The sequence below is a fragment of the Rhopilema esculentum genome, chromosome 12 (assembly GCF_057945365.1).
Source record: "Rhopilema esculentum isolate cy_ngs chromosome 12, ASM5794536v1, whole genome shotgun sequence".
In the NCBI taxonomy this organism is placed as follows: domain Eukaryota; kingdom Metazoa; phylum Cnidaria; class Scyphozoa; order Rhizostomeae; family Rhizostomatidae; genus Rhopilema; species Rhopilema esculentum.
Window position 1 is genome coordinate 5693309 of NC_142826.1, and position 21965 is coordinate 5715273.

General features: G+C 37.0%; 1 protein-coding gene across 2 annotated transcripts; it reads left to right on the forward strand.

Annotated features, from left to right (window-relative positions):
• The first annotated feature begins 1364 nt into the window (after nucleotides 1–1364).
• Nucleotides 1365–21943, forward strand: LOC135681494 (uncharacterized). Of its 2 annotated transcripts, XM_089111755.1 has the most exons (11): nucleotides 1365–1525; nucleotides 6676–6695; nucleotides 7668–7738; nucleotides 8037–8116; nucleotides 8602–8728; nucleotides 9020–9124; nucleotides 9370–9416; nucleotides 9780–9897; nucleotides 11716–11817; nucleotides 11908–11972; nucleotides 16772–21943. In XM_089111755.1, the coding sequence occupies exons 1-11, from the start codon at nucleotides 1412–1414 to the stop codon at nucleotides 21524–21526; spliced, it is 5604 nt and encodes a 1867-aa protein (XP_088967881.1). In that variant the 5' UTR covers nucleotides 1365–1411; the 3' UTR covers nucleotides 21527–21943. The 2 variants fall into 2 exon arrangements, with proteins under 2 accessions (XP_088967881.1, XP_065052064.2); XM_065195992.2 differs by lacking the exons at nucleotides 1365–1525; nucleotides 6676–6695; nucleotides 7668–7738; ... (5 more) ...; nucleotides 11716–11817; nucleotides 11908–11972 and adding an exon at nucleotides 12752–13397 and having other exon boundaries at nucleotides 15783–21943.
• The last annotated feature ends 22 nt before the right edge of the window (nucleotides 21944–21965 follow it).

The following is a 21965-nucleotide window of genomic DNA, read 5'->3' on the forward strand; positions in this document are numbered from 1 at the left end:
TAACACCTAGCTGCACTAGCATCACTAATAGTCATCACTCGCAGCAATCTCGCACATCTTTGGTGGAAATCCTATTTTAAATCTGAAAAATCCCTCAAATCTATTGTGTTGGTGCGACGAAGGGTTAAAATGGTCTGTCCCCTTAAGATTAAAATGTTTGATAAAGAAAGGAAAATATAAAGTCCGCCCGCTCAAACATAAAGTAGTTTTTCCAATTGTTTTTTCCAATGAAAAATCGTTGGAAGAATTATGGTCACAAGTAAAGTTTTCTCAAAAATAGTGTCTTTGGTAAGCCTCGTTTCTATCATTGTACGCATTTTTCTCTAGAAAAATACAGGGGAGGAAAAGAGTGTGAAAAGGAAAAACCTGCCACATTGTAGCCTGCGTACTGAATCTACTGCTTTCAATTCGGCTCCTGGGAGCCAAACAATGAATTTTTAATTCAACTCAACGGAAAGGTAGGAAAGATGAAACAGTGTAACATCACCAAATATGCAGTGAATGAATAGAAAGAGTAATGGCAATTACATCGTTCAAAAAAATTTTCCTGCCACATTGAATTTGGAAACCCTGGTTTCTTCTATGAATTTTAAATTCTTCAACCAATATCCAGGGTAAATTCGTTATGCATCGATCAAGCTAAGATTTTTCAAGATGAGATGAGTTTTTGTCTCAGCGCGAAGAACACGTTCAGAATCAAAGATTTTTGGCAGAATTACTAGCTTCTGATAATGCATGAGTAGCATCAGTAGTGTATATTATTGAGTTGAAGATAACATGTTTCTTTGGAACTACTCCAGGCTGGAAAACTTTCATATGCTCGCAGCGACGCTAGATTTCTTGTGCTCGCACCTAGCACCTCTAGTGACCCAAAATATCAAGAAATTCATATATCATACTATAGCAATGTATATGTGGGCATCGTTGCTCACAGCTCAAATGCTTCCGCTCGCAGGTCGCAGCTGATAACGTGCCGTTGGTCGCATTGACGCGTCCGCAAAATCATACATGTTTTCCAGCCTGGGAACTACTTTTCTAGAACTGATGCCTCTAGATTTCCAAGGGTAATTTTGTTGATTTTCAGACGGTTTCACTGAAAAAGTTAGGGCAATCGGACATAAATCAACTATGTTGTGATTTAAAATAAACCCTTGCCTATAGCCATTTTTATTATAATCCTCTCCATAATTTTTATTATAACCCCTACTTCTATGGTAGATTGGATAATCGTTTCAGACGTTGTCCGAGTACCCCTTATAGGAGTCGCTTCACTTCCAAATCTAGGAATATTAAAAAGACAAACAAAAAATTAAATGAGCAATAGAGATTTTTTATTTTTACCAAAAGGCTGTCTCTCATTAAAAAAACCTCGTTTTCATTTCATGGTAGCATTTTCAAAAGTTGAGGAAAGATGCCAAAAAAGAAAACTGGAGCTCGTAAAAAGGCAGAAAGACAGAAGGAAAGACAAAAGAATATTAGAGCTGCTGAAAGAGATATCACGAAACAACCATGCAACTTCTTAATGGTATATCTTTCCTTTTTATGCCTATCGTTTTCATGCAAATCGGCCGGTCCAAATTTTGCTACTCTAGGCCTATTTCTTTTGACTCAAAACTCAAAACTCAAAATCTTTATCAGCAAAAACAAATGTTAATTACAATATACCAAGAATTAAAATTTAGAATACAAAAGTTAGCATTTTCAAAAATTTAATTAATTTATTACATCAGATAAAGTAGTTTGTTATGCTGAAGGACACATGAGAAAAACTCGCCAGGAGCTATCGAGTCATATGTCCCAGTGACGTATTTAAACTCAAGATTATAATTTCCATTTCAGTTTGAAGTAGTCTATAACAGTAAGAGTAAAAAATTAGTATAATAAGAATAAGAAAAATTAGAATAAGAGTATAGAAAAAAATATATATATATGTATACAGGCGGTAGGCTGGTAAATTTCACTGGTTAGGGATATGTTTAAAAAAGTAGAACGAATTCTTATGGCTTAGGAGTTCTGTAAAAGGTATAGTTTCATCATCTTTTTGAAGGCATTTTTGTTGCGGATATTCTTCAGTTCAATTGGCAAGGAGTTCCAATGCTTAACCCCATCAAATGTCAGAAAGTTTTTTTTGAAGTTTGTAGAGATAGAGGGAAGAGAAAAACCAAGATCGGACGATTGTCTCGTATTATAGCAATGTAATTTACTAGTTTTGATGAATTCCTTTTGAAGAAAGTTACTATGATTTTCTTGGTTGATTTGAAACATAAATTTCGCTGTTTCGAGCTTGTATAGATTTTCTAGGTTTAATAACTTGAAACGTTTAAAGATTGGCTCTGTGTGAGCTGTGTAAGAAGCAAAATCTATTACTCTGACAGCTTTACGTAGGGTTATTTTCAATGGTTCGAGAGTAGTCTTATTAGCACAGCCCCAGTTAAGAAGTCCATAAAGAACATGAGATTGAATAAAAGAGTTGTATAGTGTTACAAGGGTGCTTTTTGGTATAAGATGTCTTAATTTATATAGGATACCAATACTTTTAGATACTTTGGTATTTAATTGGTTTATGTGGTGTTTCCAGTTAAGTTTGTCATCAATTAGTACACCAAGGTATTTTGAGGAGGTTTCTTGTTTTAGATTTTCGTCATTTATTTTAAGATTTACAATTCTATTATTTTTATGAGGTCTTATTATGAGGAAATTTGATTTAGCTACATTGAGTGATAACTTATTAGCTAGAAGCCATTCAGAAACATTTTTCATCTCATAATTGACTGTTTGTTCAATTGTATCTAGGCTTTTATCAGCAAATAAAATACTCGTGTCATCAGCAAAGAGACGAAAATCAAGGACTTCGGAGGAGTTGTAAATATCATTAATGTAAAGCAAGAAGAGGAGGGGGCCTAATATGCTTCCTTGAGGGACACCACAATTAATTTTCAATTCTGTAGAGTTCTCAGCATTCACAGTAACAATTTGAGTTCTATTATCTAAGTACGATTTAAACCAGCTGTGACCTACTCCCCTAATTCCATAGTGCTCTAACTTACTTAGTAGTATACTATGGTTGACTGTATCAAATGCTTTGGACAAATCGAGAAATATGCAGCATGATGTAAGATTATTTTCAATGTTGTAGATTAGTTGTGATTGTAGTTCCAGAATTGCTAGTGTAGTTGATTTATTTTTTTGAAACCCATATTGATGTTCAAAGATGATATTGTGTTTATTTAAGAACTGAACCAAACGATGGTTCATTAATTTTTCAAGTATTTTACTAAATATAGGAAGAATTGAAATAGGACGATAATTTCCAACTTCTTGCTTTGATTTGCTTTTGTAAATTGGTGTAACCTTAGCAAATTTTAGTTTGTCAGGGAATACTCCTTCAGTGAATGATGAGTTAGCAATAATCGAGAATGGTTTTGAGAGAGTATGACGAACCAGCTTAATTAACTTAATGGGAATGTCGTAGGAGTCATTTGCTTTACTTTCATCTAGATTAGCAATGATGTCATTTACTTCTTCAGGAGTCACAGGGTCTAGGAATATACTCTCAGGATTGTTATTGTGCATAAAATTAGAAAAGTGGACTGATGATGACTTCATTTTTTCTTGTAGTTTTTGAGCTATTGTTGTGAAGTACTTATTGAATGAGTTTGCAATTGTTTTATTGTCCGAGACAAGTTTCCCATTTATCTGTAAATATAGGACATTACTTTTATCGTTTGACTTCTTGTTTATGATTTCTTTTACCCCAGACCATAGTTTTTTGGTGTTTTCTTTAAAGTTATCAAAATAGGTAATGTAATAGTCTTTTTTACTTTTTCTAATAAGATGATTAATTTGATCTCTGTAGTATTTATATTTCTTATAGTAATCTGATTTTTTTGTGGTCATGAATTTTTTGTAATATTTATTTTTGATTGATATTGATTTTAAAATTCCTTTAGTAATCCAAGGCTTTTGACGTTGTTTATACGCTTTTCTCGAAATTGGTTTCAATGGGGCATGCTTTTGAATATTGTTGATTAATGTTTCATGAAGTGTATTGTATTGTTCGTTGGCCCCTTGAGTTGATAGTAAGTTGTCTTCTAAAGCTGCATTACGTAGGTCAAACACATATCTATCAGGGTTGAAAGATTTGAAGTCACGGTAAAAACCTCTAAAAGGTTTCTTAACGATTGCGTGCAAGTTATGACAAAAAATAAAGTTAGGCAGATGATCTGAGATTGGAGTCTTTAAATTGCCACTAATTGTATCATATTCGATTGAATTTAGGAATATATTGTCAATTAAAGTTGGTTTATTGATATTGGTGATTCTTGTTGGTTGAAGTATGTGAGGTTGATAGAAATTAGAAAGGAGTAGATTTAGGAATTCACTTGTATAGTCATCAGAATCAATGTTTAACAGGTTTATGTTGAAATCTCCAGTAATGAATACTGTTTTCTTTTCGTTCCTGACTTTGTTTGAAATAGTATTTGATATGTAATTCAAAAAGTCATTATCATTTTTCATTCTGGGATGACGGTATATAACAGCAATTAAGAAATTTTTATTGCCTTGATTTGTGATTTCAATCCAACTCGCTTCAAATTCACTTGAGTTATCAGAAAATGAGATATCCAGGTCTGGTCTTGGAGTAAAACATATATTATCGCCTACAAAAAAACCACACCCACCCTTTCGACTTAGTCCAGGGGTTCCATAGTAATTTTGATAGCCAGGCAGGGCAAGGTGTTGGGTATCTGTGTCTTTTGTAATCCATGCTTCCGAAACCGCAATTATGTCAAAATTATGACCTAAGGAAGTAGCTAGTAGTTCAAGATTTTGGATGTTTTTGTTAACTGAGCAAATGTTAGTATGCAATAAGCTAAATGACGCATTAGTTTTTGTGTGAAGTTTAGAAAGAAGTTTATGAAATTCATGAGTAGTATAGTAATCAAAGTTACAGTTGAGATTCAAATTATGATCAATGTCGTTATCAGAATTAGGGTGAGAATGGTTAAGGTCGAGTTTATTTAAATTTAGTTCTGAAATGACATTTACACAGTCAAAATCAGTGAGATCTTTTATAGAATCATTACAAGGGCAAGAATTATTGGAGTTGAAGTTTTCGGACAGAAGTTCGTTATTGCTCACTGTATGAAAAGGGAATGTGCTATTTTGACAGTGCATGCAGTGCCAGTGCTTTGAATTCAAAGTCAACTGAATGTCAGGTTCTGAGAGGTTAGAACATTTCCGATGAATGTAGTGTTTGCAAATATAGCAAGGTATCGCTTTTTCAGTGTTGTTAACACGACGAGTGCAAACAGAACAATGCTTGTTGAATTCAATATACGGCGTTTCCTGTCGCCGTGTAGAGGAAATTAAGTTAACAAATTGAGAATTGTTGATTTTTTGAAAGGGCAAGGCGCTAACGAGGCATTCTTTACAAAACCATTGTGATGACAAATCGGAGGCTAGGTGTTCGAATCTCTGACGTGTCAGGCCACTGCATCTCAAATGAAACCAATTTTTGCATACATCGCAAAATATCGAGTTTTGGTCTTCCGAGACAATTAAATCACATTTTGGGCAGGGGAAACTATCCGTCATGAGGGAGGGGCTTATTTAGCAGAAAAATATATATATGTAAAGACAGAAAGATACGTAATAATTTGAAAACAGATTGAGGATGAAATACCGCTAAACCATTTTCCCAATGTCTTTTTCGTCGTTGATTCTGAGGAATTCGGAATTTTCATCTTTTCGAGCATAAATTGTTCCGTTTCTAGACCATATAAATTTCCAGTTATTTTCTTGTTTCTTCATTCTGACCTTGTACATCAGATCCTTATTCCTTTTCGTGAGGCTTTCATTTATGTAAATCTTACATTCCGGGTGATCTTTGAAGCCAAGTTTTTCTCCCCTGAAAGGCTTTTTTGTGTGTTTTTTTGCTGCGAGAAACGCGGTTGCCGTTTTCCTGTTTAGGAATTTGCAGATGATGGGTGCGTCGTGTCGTTTCCCTAATCTGTGGCAGGCCTGGATGTCTTTTGATTCTACAGGAATGTCGAGTATTGCGCCAGTCTTGATTATTAGGGCCTCAGCATTTTCGTTTTTCTCTTGCGGAATCCCACTAATTTCAATACAGTCACGTCTCCCATATTGCTCCAGATCGTTGAGTTGTTTTATTGATGTTTCCAACTCTTTCTTTACTTGTTTCAGATCTTTTGATAACTCCTCGTTTCTCTTCTCTAATTCCGTATTAGCTTTCAGAAGGTTTTCTGTTGTGTGTTTGAAGTTCTCAAATTGACTGTTAATGAAATCCATCGATTTCTCAAAGTTTGACAGACGGTTGTCCAATTTCTGAAAATCAGCATTGTGTTGCGCGGAGACTCCTTTGATTAATTTGATTATTTCGTCCAAGCGATCGTCGTTCTCCTTAGAAGCCATTCTTGATAATTATTAAAACCAAACTTATAATTAGCCTACCTAAATCATAATTATTATTAAAAGACAGAAAAATTAAAATATCTCTCAAACTGACTGAATTACATTCTGGCGAAGAGCTGTTAAAATCACGTCCGCACGCCAGCATGACATGCGCGATGATTTGGGATAGAATTTTCAGGGGAACAAATCCTATACTTTTTATTGAAGCTTCCATTTCTTATAGAAATATTTTTTTCGTAGGAATGTGACAAGTGCTGCAGGTTTGTATCTATTTTTATTATTGACTTATTGAGCATTTTGTATAGTAAGTAGTAACTTAGATTTATCAAATTCCTTTCAGTTTCATCATTTAAATAAAATCAAAGCACACAATCACTCGTATTTATTTGGTATATTTTACATGAGGCAAAATTAGGACGAAAATTTCAATTCAGAAAGGACTGCTTCAATACCTCATTAAGTCTAGGTAAAATTTCCAGTAGACGAAAACAAAATTCAAAGTAAATATGAATAAATAATTATGTCTGTGATATTCAAAGACCTAGTAAAGCAGTTGCTGTCACAGTAGAAGATCGATCAGCATACACCACTACTCAATAGACATGAAGGCTTCTACATATTGTCATATGACTTAAACTACCACTTAAAATTGTTTATTTCTTTAAAGAACCTGATTCTGTTTTTTATGGAACCATATGTTTGTGTTGAAAAAAATCATAAGCTAATTGTAACAAAAAGTCATCCACACAAAGGTGAAATCACTGTCTGTTACACTGGATAGATTTTCCTCCAGGCTTATGGATTGGTGTGAGACAGAGCCTTTATTTTTTTCTGTGACCTGGTTACATATTTCTATTTTGTGTCTTTTACTGGCAAGCCTCCAGAGATAGTCCAGTTGTATAGTCCTTTGCTACAGAACTGCAGTCCTGACACATCATGGCTTGGATACATTGGCACATCAACATTAGTTATTCACTGTGTATTTAAATATAGTTTTTGTGACCACAAAAAGGCCCTTCCAAAAAGCTTCTCATAAAGCACTTAGCAAACAAAAGAAAAGGCTACTTTTGGCATTTTCAGGGGGCTCTAATCCCTACCTCTACACCCCTACATGTGAATCATTTTTGTAGTGCTGAGACTTGTTTCAAATTCAGGTTAGGCTTTAATAGACACTCAAAAACTATGAGATACAAATTCTTTTGCCTCACATTGAATTTAATGTAACATTGTAGGTCACAAAAGACCAGAGCATTTTGCTATTTCTGCAATAGTGTCCAGAAGATTACTCAATGTGGAGCCTGTGGTAGGTTTACTTTTTTGAAACTGAATCATTTGATAATAATAGACTATATATAATTCATTTAGAGCAGATATTTAAAAGTTCACAAAAGCCTTAAAATTTGATAAATTTGAAAAAAGGAATTGTTTTATTAAACCAATGATATGTGACTGCTATAGCTAGCAAATTTATTGCCAATATATTAAGACAATTGATATGCATGTTACCATCTCTGATTTCTATGTATTTCTGATGGGATGTGATTTTGGACTCTTTTGCCTTTTTTAAGTTTGGTGTGTACATTGGTTGACTGTCTTTTTAGGAAAAACAAAATGCATGATGAAATCTGGTGATTGTGTTGTAAAACATCCTGGGAATTATCCAACAGGTCTTGGTATGGTGGTGAGCAGTTAAAAGAAATTTTAAAGTTTTAAACATTTTTCTATGTGTACATTCAGTTTTAAAATATGATGTTTGCGAATCATCTCAGTCATGGGGCCCTACCAAAGGGATTTCAGGGGACCATGCCTTAAATTAGCCCAAATCTTCATATATAATCTTATAGATAAAAGTAAACACATTGAATCAATACCAATAAGAAAAAATGTTGCCACTGTAGGGGCTAGATGGGGTATGATGGGATTTTCTCTCCATTTCTGTTCACTAGTTAAGAAACGGTTGTACAGGCCCTGAATCATGTTTGATAAAGCAATTTTTCAGACTACGTTATTCAAAAAGAAATTGATTTTTGGAAATCGTTCCTTGATTATGACTAAGAAGATATTTACATAAAGGTTTTTCATGTACAAGTTCTAAAGCCATACAAATAATACAGATCTGCATAATGCTGTATTACTTTGTGAATATGAAATTGTTCATTCTTATAGGGTGCCATTTGTGATTTCTGTGAAGCCTGGGTTTGTCATGGCAAGAAATGTTTGACCACTCATGCTTGTGTCTGTCCACTTAAAGATGGAGAATGCTTTGAGTGCAAAAGAGGAGTTTGGGATCATGGTAAATGATAAAGTTAGACATTAGTGTCTGGCTAAACTTCTATATTAAATGATCATTTTCTATGTTCATTAACTGAAAAGGGTTGGATTCTGAAGCTATTCCAGTAGATGTGGTTCATTGATTAATCATGTATGAAGTTATAAGATTATAAATTTTTGGCTTCTCAAAGTTCCAGGAAAAGCTGGATACAAAAATTTGTTATTCTTCTTATGTAATACTATGGAAAATTCCAAAAACTTTATTTATTTATTGTAAGTATAAGGTTGTTAAGACATTATTTTACTTTATCAGGTGGACGTGTTTTCAAATGCTCTTTTTGCCAAAACTGCCTTTGTGAAGATGACCAGTTTGAGCATCAAGCAAGTTGCCAAATTTTAGAATCTGAAAATTATAAATGTGAGTACAAATTAGTTTCTTTTGCTAATTTTCAGTTCCTTTTTTTGCTCAGAAGTCTTTGTAATTGGTGCTTTTCAGGGTATTCCGTAGAGTCATTCAGCTTCTATTAGTGATCGATTTGAGCAAACATCTATTCCAGGAATGCATTTGTTGACCAAATACATCATGGTAAGTGGAATTTTATTGAAGCATTAAATGTTTCCGTCAGAAAAAATTCTGCTAAGTTACTGTTGTTTTCCTTTTAGGTGCATCTTGTAATAAATTAGGCCAATATTCATGCTTGCGTTGTAAGGTGAGTTTAACAGAAGTAAATTCATTTTATTTCCTTTGAAATGTATAGCTGTCAAATGCAAGGCTAAAGTCAAAATGTCTTTGGTGCTCAAAAAAGTCATAAGCTATCTAGATTATTTCTGTAATATATCAATGTAGTTTTATTGATTTATTATATAAGTTTATTGTTTAGATTGTTGACATCATTTGCAAGCATAGATCACATAGAAGTAGATATAAGAGCATTAAACAGTTTTTGTATCAGTAAAGAAGTTGTTCAAACCATTTTGCTGTTTAAAGTCAAGCTTAAATTGTATGTTATGATGTTTTTGCCTATATATTCCCATGCTTTGTCATTGAGGTTGGTGTTTATTTCTGCGTTTAGGCTTGTTATTGTGATACACATGTTCGACGCAAAGGAATCAAATATATAAGAGGGCAAGCGTTTCCATGCCCAAAGTGCAGTCATCCAACACTTGAAACAAAGGATCTTAGCATGTCAAGTAAGTGCTTATTTTTTTACCCAGTAAATATTCTTGTGTGATAAATGCTGGTGTGAATCAGGCTTGTCCATAAGACTTTTAGCAGTGGGGAAGTAAACAACTGTTCTGGTAATTACCAGGTGTGCTTTTCAAATGCTTCGTAGAAGGGAAAGTTGTTTTTTAAAAGGGCAGTTTGCTTTTTTTAACTGTTTAGGACAGCAATCAGCAGCTCCCCTCAAGCATTCGAGGGTGGCCTGGAGGGCAGCAAGAGCTATGGCTCTCCTCAAAAGGCCAGGCTTGGTGTGAATAAAATACCCAGGGTGTACTCCCGTAAAGGCCTGACAGGGGGCCCAGTCGATTTGAGGGTCTTATCAACTGGCTACCAAATTGCCCAGTTTCGATAATAACACAACATTTTAGTTTAGTTGCGATTTGTTATAGATAATGAGCAAGATTTCATCTTTTCCAAATCAACAACAGTCAGTGGGAAAGAAATGGATGCTACCAAGGACATAATTTCCGACCTTTTGCTACCATTTGAGGGTTCTTGTCAAAAAAGACTACTGTTTGAAGGAAACTTTTTAACATTTTAGCTTTGGCCCTCTTTGACCTTGACTGGACCCCCCTTTTAGGCCATAATGGGAGTAACCCCCCAGGACACAATACAAGATACAACTGGTACAAAGCCTTTGCCATAAGATTTACTTCAAGGCATAAATTTGTCTACAATGTGGCAGTCTACAAAGGACAAAAATTTAGATCCCGGATAAAAGTATGCACAGCATCAAGCTTGAGAGTGTCATTTTTATAGACATGAGGCTGTTTGTTTTAATGTGTTACCCTGAAAAAATTGGCTTCTATTTTTTATTGAAGCATTTAATGTAATTGCTACAAATGGGATGCTTTAAATTGAAGGAGTCATAAATTCTTAAAACGTGCTATGATGTTAATTTAAAGCACAGGAAAATTACAATATGTACATAAACCGAGAAATGAACAACGAGGATATTTAAGTTGACGCGATCGAAACACTTGTCCATAACTCTTTAGAGTTAGTTCTTTTGCTAAGATTAGCCACGTGCAGGTGGTTCTTTCCAAGTATCCCCTACCTAGCAAGCGTATACATTGCAAAGTAAAACGATAGTTGCTCGCTTACAACTGATTCCACTATTGAACCAGAAGTTCCTGCAACAAATTGATATGTTTGTAAAAAAATCAGTGCTAGCTTTGCGCAAATTAATTTCAAACTTACCCTTTGACGAAGCTTTATTCTCCAGCCACGTGTCGACTGACATGGCATTTTCAACGATGCGTCCTATTTTTATAGTTGAACCCTTTATGCTTCGAGAGATACATTGTCTCTTACCACCTAGGGAATAACTTTAGGGAATAGTTCAACCCCTCAAAGGGAGATTCGTGCTTTATATTTGAAAATCACGGACAGGCTAACGTGTTTATTTGGTTCGATATCTTTTGAGAGAACAAGAGTATTATTTCTTTAAAAGATCCACGAAAAACTTCAATTTTGATACTGCCGTTGGTCGAGCGGGCGTTGTTGATTGGCGGCCATAGTATCCAATATCTCTTAATGATCTGTTGTTTCTGAGGTAATGCTAGAAATGTCAAAGTTTCGTTTATCGTTCCATGTGCTTTTATCATTTGATACCAATGACCACTACCCCCGTCCTCCCAAGTAAGAACGTTTTTGCCAAGGGGATAAAATACCCTCCCTGTAATAATGGATATCGGGGTTGCACTCATTTGTATTTTCAACTTTGCAAAACCTCTTTTCCTCTGTTGAAAAATTGTAAAGGACAAATGTTTTCATTCCTTTCACAGCAAGGCATGTTGATTTTGGGCGACAAAGAAACTTTGTTGACGATGATGATTATGACGGCGACTACAGTTCGTCTTTTGGGAATTACGCTTCCTACAGTTATGGTCAGGGAAGCAGTTATAATGATGATGATGACTATGATGACGATGGCAGCGAATCTGAGGAAGAAAGCGAAGACAGCGACGAGAGTGAAGAGGATGATGAAGAAGAGAACAGCGAAGATCAAGAAGAGGCTAGTAAACAAGAAGACGAGAATGACGTCACACAGTGCGCGCAAAAGGTTGAGGAGCTTTCAACGGGAACATAATAATGGCAAAAATAATGTTTGTTACTGTATTGCTAAAATAATGCTCTGAAAATAAGATGAATTTGTGATGAAATTGTGTATTTTGTGGAATTATTTCTGCATTGAGGTTGTAGCAAAAAAGGGTGGAACTGTTATTGATGGCAACTGCAGATTCTTAGCCCAATTCAGTCTTACCGTTTTCATTTATTCTAGCTGTAAACACAGATTTTGGAAGGAGAAGTTGACGAGCAAAAGATCCTAATTTATCTTTGACGTCGAGGTGAAGTACCACTGAGGTCCTTCCCGTCAAACTCAAACTCATTCCGGATATAATGATTGAAAAAGTAATAATTTAATCCGTTTAAGGACGAATCTGCAAGCGAATCTTCTCCTACCAAAAGAGCTTATATACAAGGTAGTGACAAATGCTTTTATAAGAGAGTTTTCTATAACGAAAACAATAATACATAGTTCTATATATAATTGTTCAACACTCAAATGGAATAGCATAGTGGAGTCAGAATTTCTGATAGTGTAATTCGATTGTATACAGAGGTTCATCCGACCTGGGTTATCGGTGAAACCAGGCACACTACCGGAGAATACTTGGCCTGAAGTCTGTAACAGAAGTCTATCACCGATCTGGAAATAAAATAGAGGGGGTCTGTAAAACAGAATTGAAATTCCTTAATTTTTCTCAACTCGCTTCTGGTCGTAGGTTTCCTATAGCAAGAGAAAGGTACAGTTTGGTTTGTTTGGCCCTTACAGTTTCAAAGGGCTACATATTTGAATCAAACATCCTCAACATCCTAGCATATGTGCAATTCACATTGATTTGCAGAAGAGTTCTACATATCTTTGACATTAACACTTTATGCACACTATTGTACGTGATCGTAAACAAGGAAGTAATGATCTTAGTTACAAAAACCAAAATAATTGAGTTTTTGGTGGGTAGAAAGCAACCAGGATTTTATCCAGAAAACTTAATTCTCTACCTGCATTACCCGGCATTTGTCAATATGACATGGAGATTCTTATAGTCATATCTAAAGATAAGAGACATGCATGAAGCTGATAGTTGTAAAAACCTGTTGATTAGGCCAGCATTTGAATAGTCAGGAAGCATGAAGAACTTTGAATCGAATACCAGTTATCAATAATGGTTCTGGGAAGGACATGCTCATAAACAAACATAACGTGTTTTCAAGGCCAAGTAACAATCAACATACTGCATTTGCCTAATTCAAAATCGTAGTGGGTAGTTTTTGCTACATTTTAACTTTGAAAAGAATTGCTGTTTTATTTTGAGCGAGGTTTACATTAAACGAAATGTATTCATGAATATGCGCTGTCTTCTATTCACTAGCTGGGAAATCACTTCTCATATGTTCACAGGTACGTACAACTCGGATTCGGTCTTTGTTCGACTGCAAATTACATTGGAAAATTTGTTTGGATTTCGCAAATACCTCTTAGTATTTTGTCGTTGAAATTATGGAAAAGGATGTCATGGATAAAGAGTAGCTACTTTTACAATATTGCAAGTTCTGCGTGGTACTGCAATTACATGCCAATCTATACATTTCGTAGCAATCGCAGAAGCAAGTATTTTTCCCAACCTAAAGCAAGATTATACAATAATTGAACCAACAGAGAAATAATTATTTCGTTATAATGTCAGTTGAGCCATCAGAAAATTTCAACTGTAATTAACTTGTGTCCCCATTAGCAGCTGGATGTGTTAGAACAAAAATAAAAAACTCGCCGTGACAAATTCTGTAGGACCAGGAAACAAAGTACGTAACAGCGCGAGTTCGTCAAATCAAAGGTTTTTTAAACAGTGATATTTCAAGGAATCAGATTTAATTTCATAATATTAAGATGTTCGTAATGAGCGGGGTTTGTAAAAGCAGGATTCAACCATATCTTAGTTTTCCAGTAACATTTTTTGTGCCAGACAGCTGTAATCGTGGTAAACCATTTTTCTGCGACGAGCTGTTTGCATGATGCTGCCTGTTTTGACTTTAGTATTCGTTTGCTACGATCGTGATACTTGGAAACAGTTTATAGCTTAAATAAACATACAGTGTTTCAGGCACGGCGGAAGGAATAAAAGCCAAGGGGGGCTGTGTGTTGCAAGGGGGCATTTTTTCATCATCATCATCATCATGAACAACAACAACTTTATGGGCGTAGTACAAACTTCAATGATACGTTAAAATAATATAAGAATAATATTGTTGGCGCCAGACAAAGTAATGGTATTCTACCAAACAATTTTTAATTTAAATCACTTAATTTAATTTTATCATTTTGTAAATCCCAGATAATTTTACCTTCAACTGAACAGAAAAAACAAATCTACAAAGTCTATAGCGGGGTTCATTTGCCAAAATAGTCCTTCCTCTGGTAGTTTCTCTGTTCAAACTTCTTTGCTACCAAATTAATGTCCAATTTGTCAAAATCTGTTTTTTGTATATGTGCAAACATAATGTCATTCAAATAGTTTGCTCTTGCTTTGGCCTTTAATCGCGTCTTGAGTCTGCGCATGGCACTGAAACTGCGCTCACAGGTAGATGAACTAAGTGGCACTGTTTTGTAAAATTTAATCATCTTGTGTACTTCAGGGCATTGCAGTTTGTTTTCGTGATTTGAACTAAACATGCAAAATCAAAAATTAATGTTGACAGGCTTCAAAAAGGCCTTTAGAGCCGGGTCAAGCATTGGTAAAAAAGTCAAAAGTTCTTCTATAAAGGGCACTCTTGCCCCCCCCCTGCTCCCCCAACTAAAAGGCAGGAGGGGCGCTTGCTCCCCCCTGCCCCCCCTCTCCGGCGTCCCTGCAGTGTTTGGTAATGCCATTTAACAGTTTACAATAAACTGTTCTTTCACGAGGGGCTTTTGCATTGGATGTTACTCTTGAGTTGATTATTGACTGTTATTCATATTTTTGGTCTCATGTGCCACGCCTTCTAATGGTTCTCTTGCATTTGCGTTGCTCTTTTATTGGTATTGCGAAGTAGTCTTGGCCTTCGGAGGATTTGTTTAGTAATGCTAGGGCAAGATTTATGGCTCATGGCGGGTTTCATTCCCTAGGTTATTCTTGGAGTATTTATTAAAGGTTTTTTGGCATAGTGTTGGTTTCACTTTGCTTGGTGAAAGGCGACGAATAGAGTTTGCTGTTTATTTTCCCAGCCATCCCTCCCTTTCTTTGTTTTCTCTTGATGACTTCAACAAAACTTCTCGTACCTTTAGGCATTCTTTTATGTTTTTGGCATTCACTTGGATGCTTTTAGGTAGGACTTGTGCATCGGCTGTTAGTGGGGAAAAGAGACTTTTCTTGTCCATTCCCTCCCCTTTATCAATTAAATTTGGGGGTTATTATGGAAAATCCCTAAGTAACCGCTTCCTGTTTAGATTAGTGGTAGGTTTAGCGATTTGCGCCGATGCACCAACGGCCCAACTCGCTCTCGATGATGTGGGAGCGTAGCCTCATGACTGATTTTCCATGTCTAGGGCATGATTTCTGTGGGAGCTTTTTGCCCTTCATTTTGTTGGTATTTTATTCACGAGTTAGGAAATTAACTGAAAATTAAAAATGGCTATACTCAAAAAACAATTTTTGCGCTAATTTTATGAATGATTTTGGGATATTATTGTGTTTTTGACTAGAAAACCCCGACTTTAATTTGTTGCAGCAAGTAAAACAATTAAATGTGAACCTGCTTAAAAAAATCTGACATGAACTGAAGTATAAGTGCTTCTCTCTTATTCTATTCATAGTTAAATGAAAGGCGAAAAAGATGGCTTTAAAGCTCAAATTATTGGTCTGGGTAGCAGTCATTGTTTCAAATTGTTATTCAGCAGATATACAACCTGTCACGGACGATATAGATGAGAAAATTGAGGCATTTCGACCAGTTTATTTCTCACCGCGATATTATAACGTGAAAAGATCTTATATTTATCCGCAATATGACATCGAAAAATTCAGTTTGGTTCCAGAAGAAGGAAACGACGAGAAAAGAGACTCGATAAAGGGGCCTAGCATAAACCCTGTAATTGAAAATGTTGATAATGAGTATGGAGCGGAAAATGTTGACGAAAATGGCTCTTACTTAGGGTTGAAGCCAGAAAATTTAGTGGAAGAGACGGGGAAGAAGTTTTCAACCATAGCCAAAGAAAATGAGCCAAAGACAACAAGGAGGCACAAAAAAATAAGTGAAAAGGAAAAGGAGGCAATTTCAGCAGGTTTGATTAAATTATTGTACGACTGGAAATTACGTAAAGAGCATAAGAATGCAGGCAGTGGAAGCGGAGAAAGCCTAAGAGAGAACAAGGAAGAATTGAAAGAAGAAAAGAAACATGAAGAGTCGACAAAAGGAGAAGGAAAGGACGACGTTGATCAAATCAAAGAAAGCCATGCGAATGATAACGAAGTTCCAGTGCAGAAGACAGCTGGTGCATATGAAACGGGCATAAATGATCCACTGAAGGAAAAGAAAATCAAAAGCAAAAATGTTGAAGACGACGAACAACTGGAAGACACAAAAGAAGAAGTAGACAAGGATGAAGAAGAGGAAAGTCAGGACCAAAGCAGCGGGGAAATAAAGGCAACCAAAAGAAAAGGAAAGATAAGTGTCCTTGTCAACGTTAATATAAATGAACGGTCATTGAGGTCAAAAGTCTCTCGTGCAGGCAAAAAACGATTGAAACAAAAATCGAGGAACACTGTGCGAATTCTTAATAAAGAAAATGAGACATCGAAAGAGAAAGATGATTATTATGATGACGACGATGGCGACGATGACGACGAGGCTGATGAAGACGATGATGAAGGCTCAACTGAACAACTGACCAATTCATCGTCAGCAACAGCAGTAGAAAACAATACCAATCAGACTGCTTACAGTTACGCACAACCGACCTATCAGTATAGCGCACCTGCATCCCCACAAACTGCGTGGACAGCTAGATCATCCCAAACTGGAAGCTCTAGTCAACAAAATAATGCGTATTATGGATATCAGAATCCTAATCCATATCAATATACAAACAATTATATAGCAACAACCACAGCAAAGGCATCAACAACAAAAGCGTCAACTCCACATGCATCAACAGCATATGCATCAACAGCACAAGCATTAACAGCAGGCACAACAGCAGCAGTAACGACATCATCAAGAACAATAACGGAAGGGCCAACTGAAAAAAGTTACAAAACACCAGTAGCAACATCGAAACCGGAAGAAGACGACGAAGAGGATTCTTCTGGTGAAAAGGAATACAATTTCTTGGAACAACGAATACAGGAAGAAGGAGCGAAGGATCTGAAGAAAAAGAAAAAGAAACACGTCAAAGTTAAGCCTGCTAAGTTGGTGACTGTGCCGAGCAAGCAACGCAATGCACAGATCTACCTCCCTGGGTCTATGCAAACTGTTACCGAGAAGCACGAGGAGGAAACGAAACCCAAAGGGCAAGAAAAGGAAAAGTTAGACGAAGACGAAGAGGAGCATGGATCCATTGAGGACGAAACATCAGAAGAGCAGGAAGATGAGAGTAAAGCCACGAAAATCGATTTGCCAAAAAAGCAAAGAAAAGTGAGGAAACATAAGCGTAAAAAGCCCGCCAATTCAGAAACGGAAACATTCCAACAAAATAGTGGCAAAGATGAAAAGTCAACAGCTGTGCCAAAATACTCAAAGCCAAAAGACAACCCTATACAGGTAACGAACCAAGTGGTTGAGACCTCGAACAGACCTCTGCAAGCAACCAAGGTTACAGAAGACAGTACTTCTCACACTGACATGAAGAAAGCAGAAAAATTTGGCAGTGCTAAAAATCTAAAAGATGAGCCAGTGGAGAAAGTCGAAAAGTTTGGGAGCTTACAGAAGGAGGGTACAGATTTTGCTAGACCATTGAAGGCAACTGAAGGAAGTGGAGAAAAAGTTCATTTTGTCAAAGTACATGATGCAGAAATCAAATTATTAAAAGAGCATAGAGCAAGAATTCAATCTTCAGAGCCTATTGTCATTGATGACATAAAGAAGAAGAACGAGAAACCGAAGCAAAATCCAGTAGAAGCCATTGAACAGCACACATCAAAGAAAAAGACGACACATAAAAATGTAAAGCAGGGCCTAGCTGACGAGGAGCAGGTTGAAGCAAAACCAACAACAAAACGTAATTACATCACACCGGTGAAACCAGAGGTAGTTGCACCACCCGGCGAGAAGACAGTTGATAAGAGAAAACAAACATCTAAAGAAGGCGAAAAGACGAAAACGAAACCAGTTGAAAGCAAAACGATTGCCGAGGAAGCCGAAGGATCTGGGAACTTTGAAAAGAAAAAGTATGGGTCACTAAAATCGGTGCGTCAGAGATTTAAAGAGTGGGAAAAAGAAATGATTGCGAAGCTGTCAAACCCATATCTAAAGGTGCTTGAAAACGATGAAGGATCGGGCGAGGACAACGAGAAAACTTTTAAATCATGGAGTGAAGAAGAAAAAGATCTGATATCCAAATTAGCTAACCCATTTTTGCACTCAGGCAACAGCAACAAACCAAGTAAAACGGCCGAGAAGGGAGCACTGAAAACAGAGAAAATGCAAAGTAAAAATGAAAGCGAGAAAAAGAAAAATCAAAGCGAGATCGTTAGTCTGGTGAAAGAACATTTGACGACCAACGCCAAAGATGAGAAGTCGACAGCAAAGCCTCAAGTTGACCACGAAACATCATCAGAGTTGCCAGTGCAGAAGAGCAAAGACGAAGCGGTAAATACGTCAAAAACAGAGGAGAACATGCACGAGACGAAAATTCAATCTTTTGTGCCGGAAGAAGAAAAAAAAGTTGATTTGCACGAATCAATTGATGGGAAAGATGTTGATGTAAACGAACTTGAAAAATTTAAAAGTCAGATAATTACAGAGGTCGGGAAGATAAACAAACTGCAAGAGCAGTACAAGAAGAAGTTGGTAGGGTCGGAGGAACTCAAGAATGCAAAAAACACATTGAAAAAGGATTTAAAATTCATCAAAGATATCGAGTTAAAACTGACAAATGGAATAAAGAATGGAACAGAAACCAAAGATGATTCAAAAAAGGAGAAAACACAAAAAGAGGAAAAGGAGAAAACACAAAAAAAGGAAAAGGATTCGAACGATGAAAAGGAAGTCAAGAAAAAAATGACTGAAGCAATTAAAAAGGCTGGCAAGGATAGCCACGATCCTTTGGTAAAAATTCAGAGTTTGCTTAAAGAAGAAATGCATAGAACAAAGAACAAAAAGAAGGGAAAAGACAAGCAGCTGGATAATATAAGGGGGCTTTTGAAGCAGGAACTCAAGAATTTGATAAAGTCGGGAAAATTAGGTTCTCAAGGTGATTTGCCATCCGGATTGCAGAAACTCGGGAAAATGATTCAACAAAAGTTGAAGTCGGCTAAAAAGAAAAAAAGTAAAAAGAAGAAGACAAAGAAAGGAGAAAAACAAATGAAAGGGAAAGAACTAAAGAACTCATTGGATTTTATAAAAGAGTTTAAACCAACAGTACCTGGATCAAGTCGCGGTCACATAACTACAATGAGCAGATTTAAGGCCGCTAGGGAGGCGCTCAAAGCATTAAAAGAGCAACAGGCCGAGGCAGAGAGACTGGCAGTAACAACGAACTCAAATAGCTCGACTTCGGAGAATGCAACCGGGGCAATCAACACTCACCATGCATCGCCGACTAAACCCCACGTTCTGCTGCCAGCCAATTTACCAACGGGTCACCAGGCTGAGAAGTTTAAGGAGCTCTTGAAAAACTTGAACAAGAAAATTGGAGAGGTCTACACGAAGCTTCAGAGCTCTGGAGCAGGGCAGCAGTCGAACAACAATAACCAAAACAATAACAACCAACAACAACAGCAGCAGCAGCAGCAACAAACTCAACAACAGGCATTTAGTAATGACTGGGCTCAAGCTGGAATGACAGGCAGTAATAACCAGCAGCCTGCAACCGCTGAATACGGGGCTCCTGCACAAAGCCCGATCAACAATTACAACGCTGGCACCCAAGATGCAACACCAATGGCCAACTCTTACATTGACCCCCAAGCCAAACACGAGATGCCATCCGGACCTATTGATTACGAGCCACCAGAACCGGATACGGTTTTAGCAGAAAGTGAGCCGGTCGAAACGTTAATCGAGAATCTAGAGAAGGATATCACAGAGGTTTGGTCGTTCAAAGAACAGTATTCGAATGCAGCATCTCTAGGACTTGACAATGACAAAATTCACAGTACGTACGCAAACCTTGGTTCTCTTTCGGGACTAAATCTACGGAGATCACTTGACAGGGCTTTAAGAGGCAAAGACGTCGGATTAGTTATTGTAGGAGGCTCGATTTCGAAAGGAGGCCCATTTAGCGAGAAAGGCGTGGATTACGCTTTGAAAACCTATTTCTATGCAATAGCTGATTGGTGGAACAAAATAATTCGACCTGTCACTGGTTCTTCGATGATAATACGGGATGTTTCAATTGGAGGAATAGCCACTGACTATTATTCGTATTGCCTGCGCACGCATTTACCTGATGACCGAATGACCAACATTGTATTGTGGGAGTTGAGCGCAAACGACATGCACAGGTACGACGAGACCCTGAAACCAAGGCAACAATCGCTGGAGCAGTTCACTCAGGATGTGCTTAGTTACAAAGCAAAACCAGCACTGATTTTCCTGAACTTTTTCGCACTCTTCTCATGGGACAAAGATCTTGCTACACACTGCCGAAATTTCGAGGATGAAGGTGAGAGTGACATTGCAAAGCATTACAAAATTACGTCACTTAGCTGGAGGGATATGGTCTGTTCACTGATGCAGCGCAATGAGCCACTGTTTACACGAGATGAGCTGTTTTCTGAGGACCAGTTCCATCCAAGCATAGAGGCACATGCTCAAATGGCCTATGTCGTGATCGATTACATCCGAACAGAGTTCCTGAAAAGCCTTGTCAAGCAAAGGTTTTTGGAAATCGGCGACGCCGCACGCAAACTCAAAATTCCGGAAACAGTCTATGTGCCAAAACCAATCTACCAGCAGACATTCACGTGGAAGCCTTTGTGCTACACGTACATGCTAGTCGATAATAAAATCCCAAACAACACGTTGTCGGTGAAAGAGGAAACCAATGGAGATTTCCATTACACAGTTCTACGTGAATTCAAAGTCCGGTCAGACAAGATAATTGGAATGGATACGAAAAAATCCGACCAGTATATTACATATGAAATAACTGTTCCACCACATCCAGGTGGCAGCACAGTGCCATACAAGAAACTCGCGATTATGTCATTCACAGATGACCGTCAAGCGGAAGTAAAATTTGATAACTCACCAATTCAGAAGATTGACGCTGCCAAGAAATTCTTGGAAGGAACGGTCTTGAAATATGTCGCAACAGATGTGGTACCGGGAAACCATAAATTGATGATTCGATCAGGGCCCAATGGGTTTGTTATTTCAGCTATTATGCTTGGCTAGATGTATAACGCATAGGGCAACAGAAACTGAAACATTTAGAGCTACCCTGAAAAAGGAACTGACTTTATACCAGTTCGATATATTCCATCGAACTTTCCTTGATTTAAAAAGAAAACACTAAATTGCACCACCGCAATGTAGTTTAACAAAGCTTTTTGAGCAAGTTCAGAAAGCAGTTGGTGTCTCCTTGCCTGTTCGTTTGAAACACTCCGCTAATGACTGGTTAACCCAAGATATAATGCGGTTATATCATTAATAAAATATCATTTTTTTGAAGGGTGACACAAGTAACTTTTAACCACGTCCTAGAGTTAGGGAAGAGAAAAACCCTTCTCGAAGACCAGGGTATATTATTCACGGCCACGTAACAGATTTAAACAAAAGCAATGTAATAAAATTCGTTTAGAATAAATCTGGCTGCTCGACTTTCCTTGTTTGG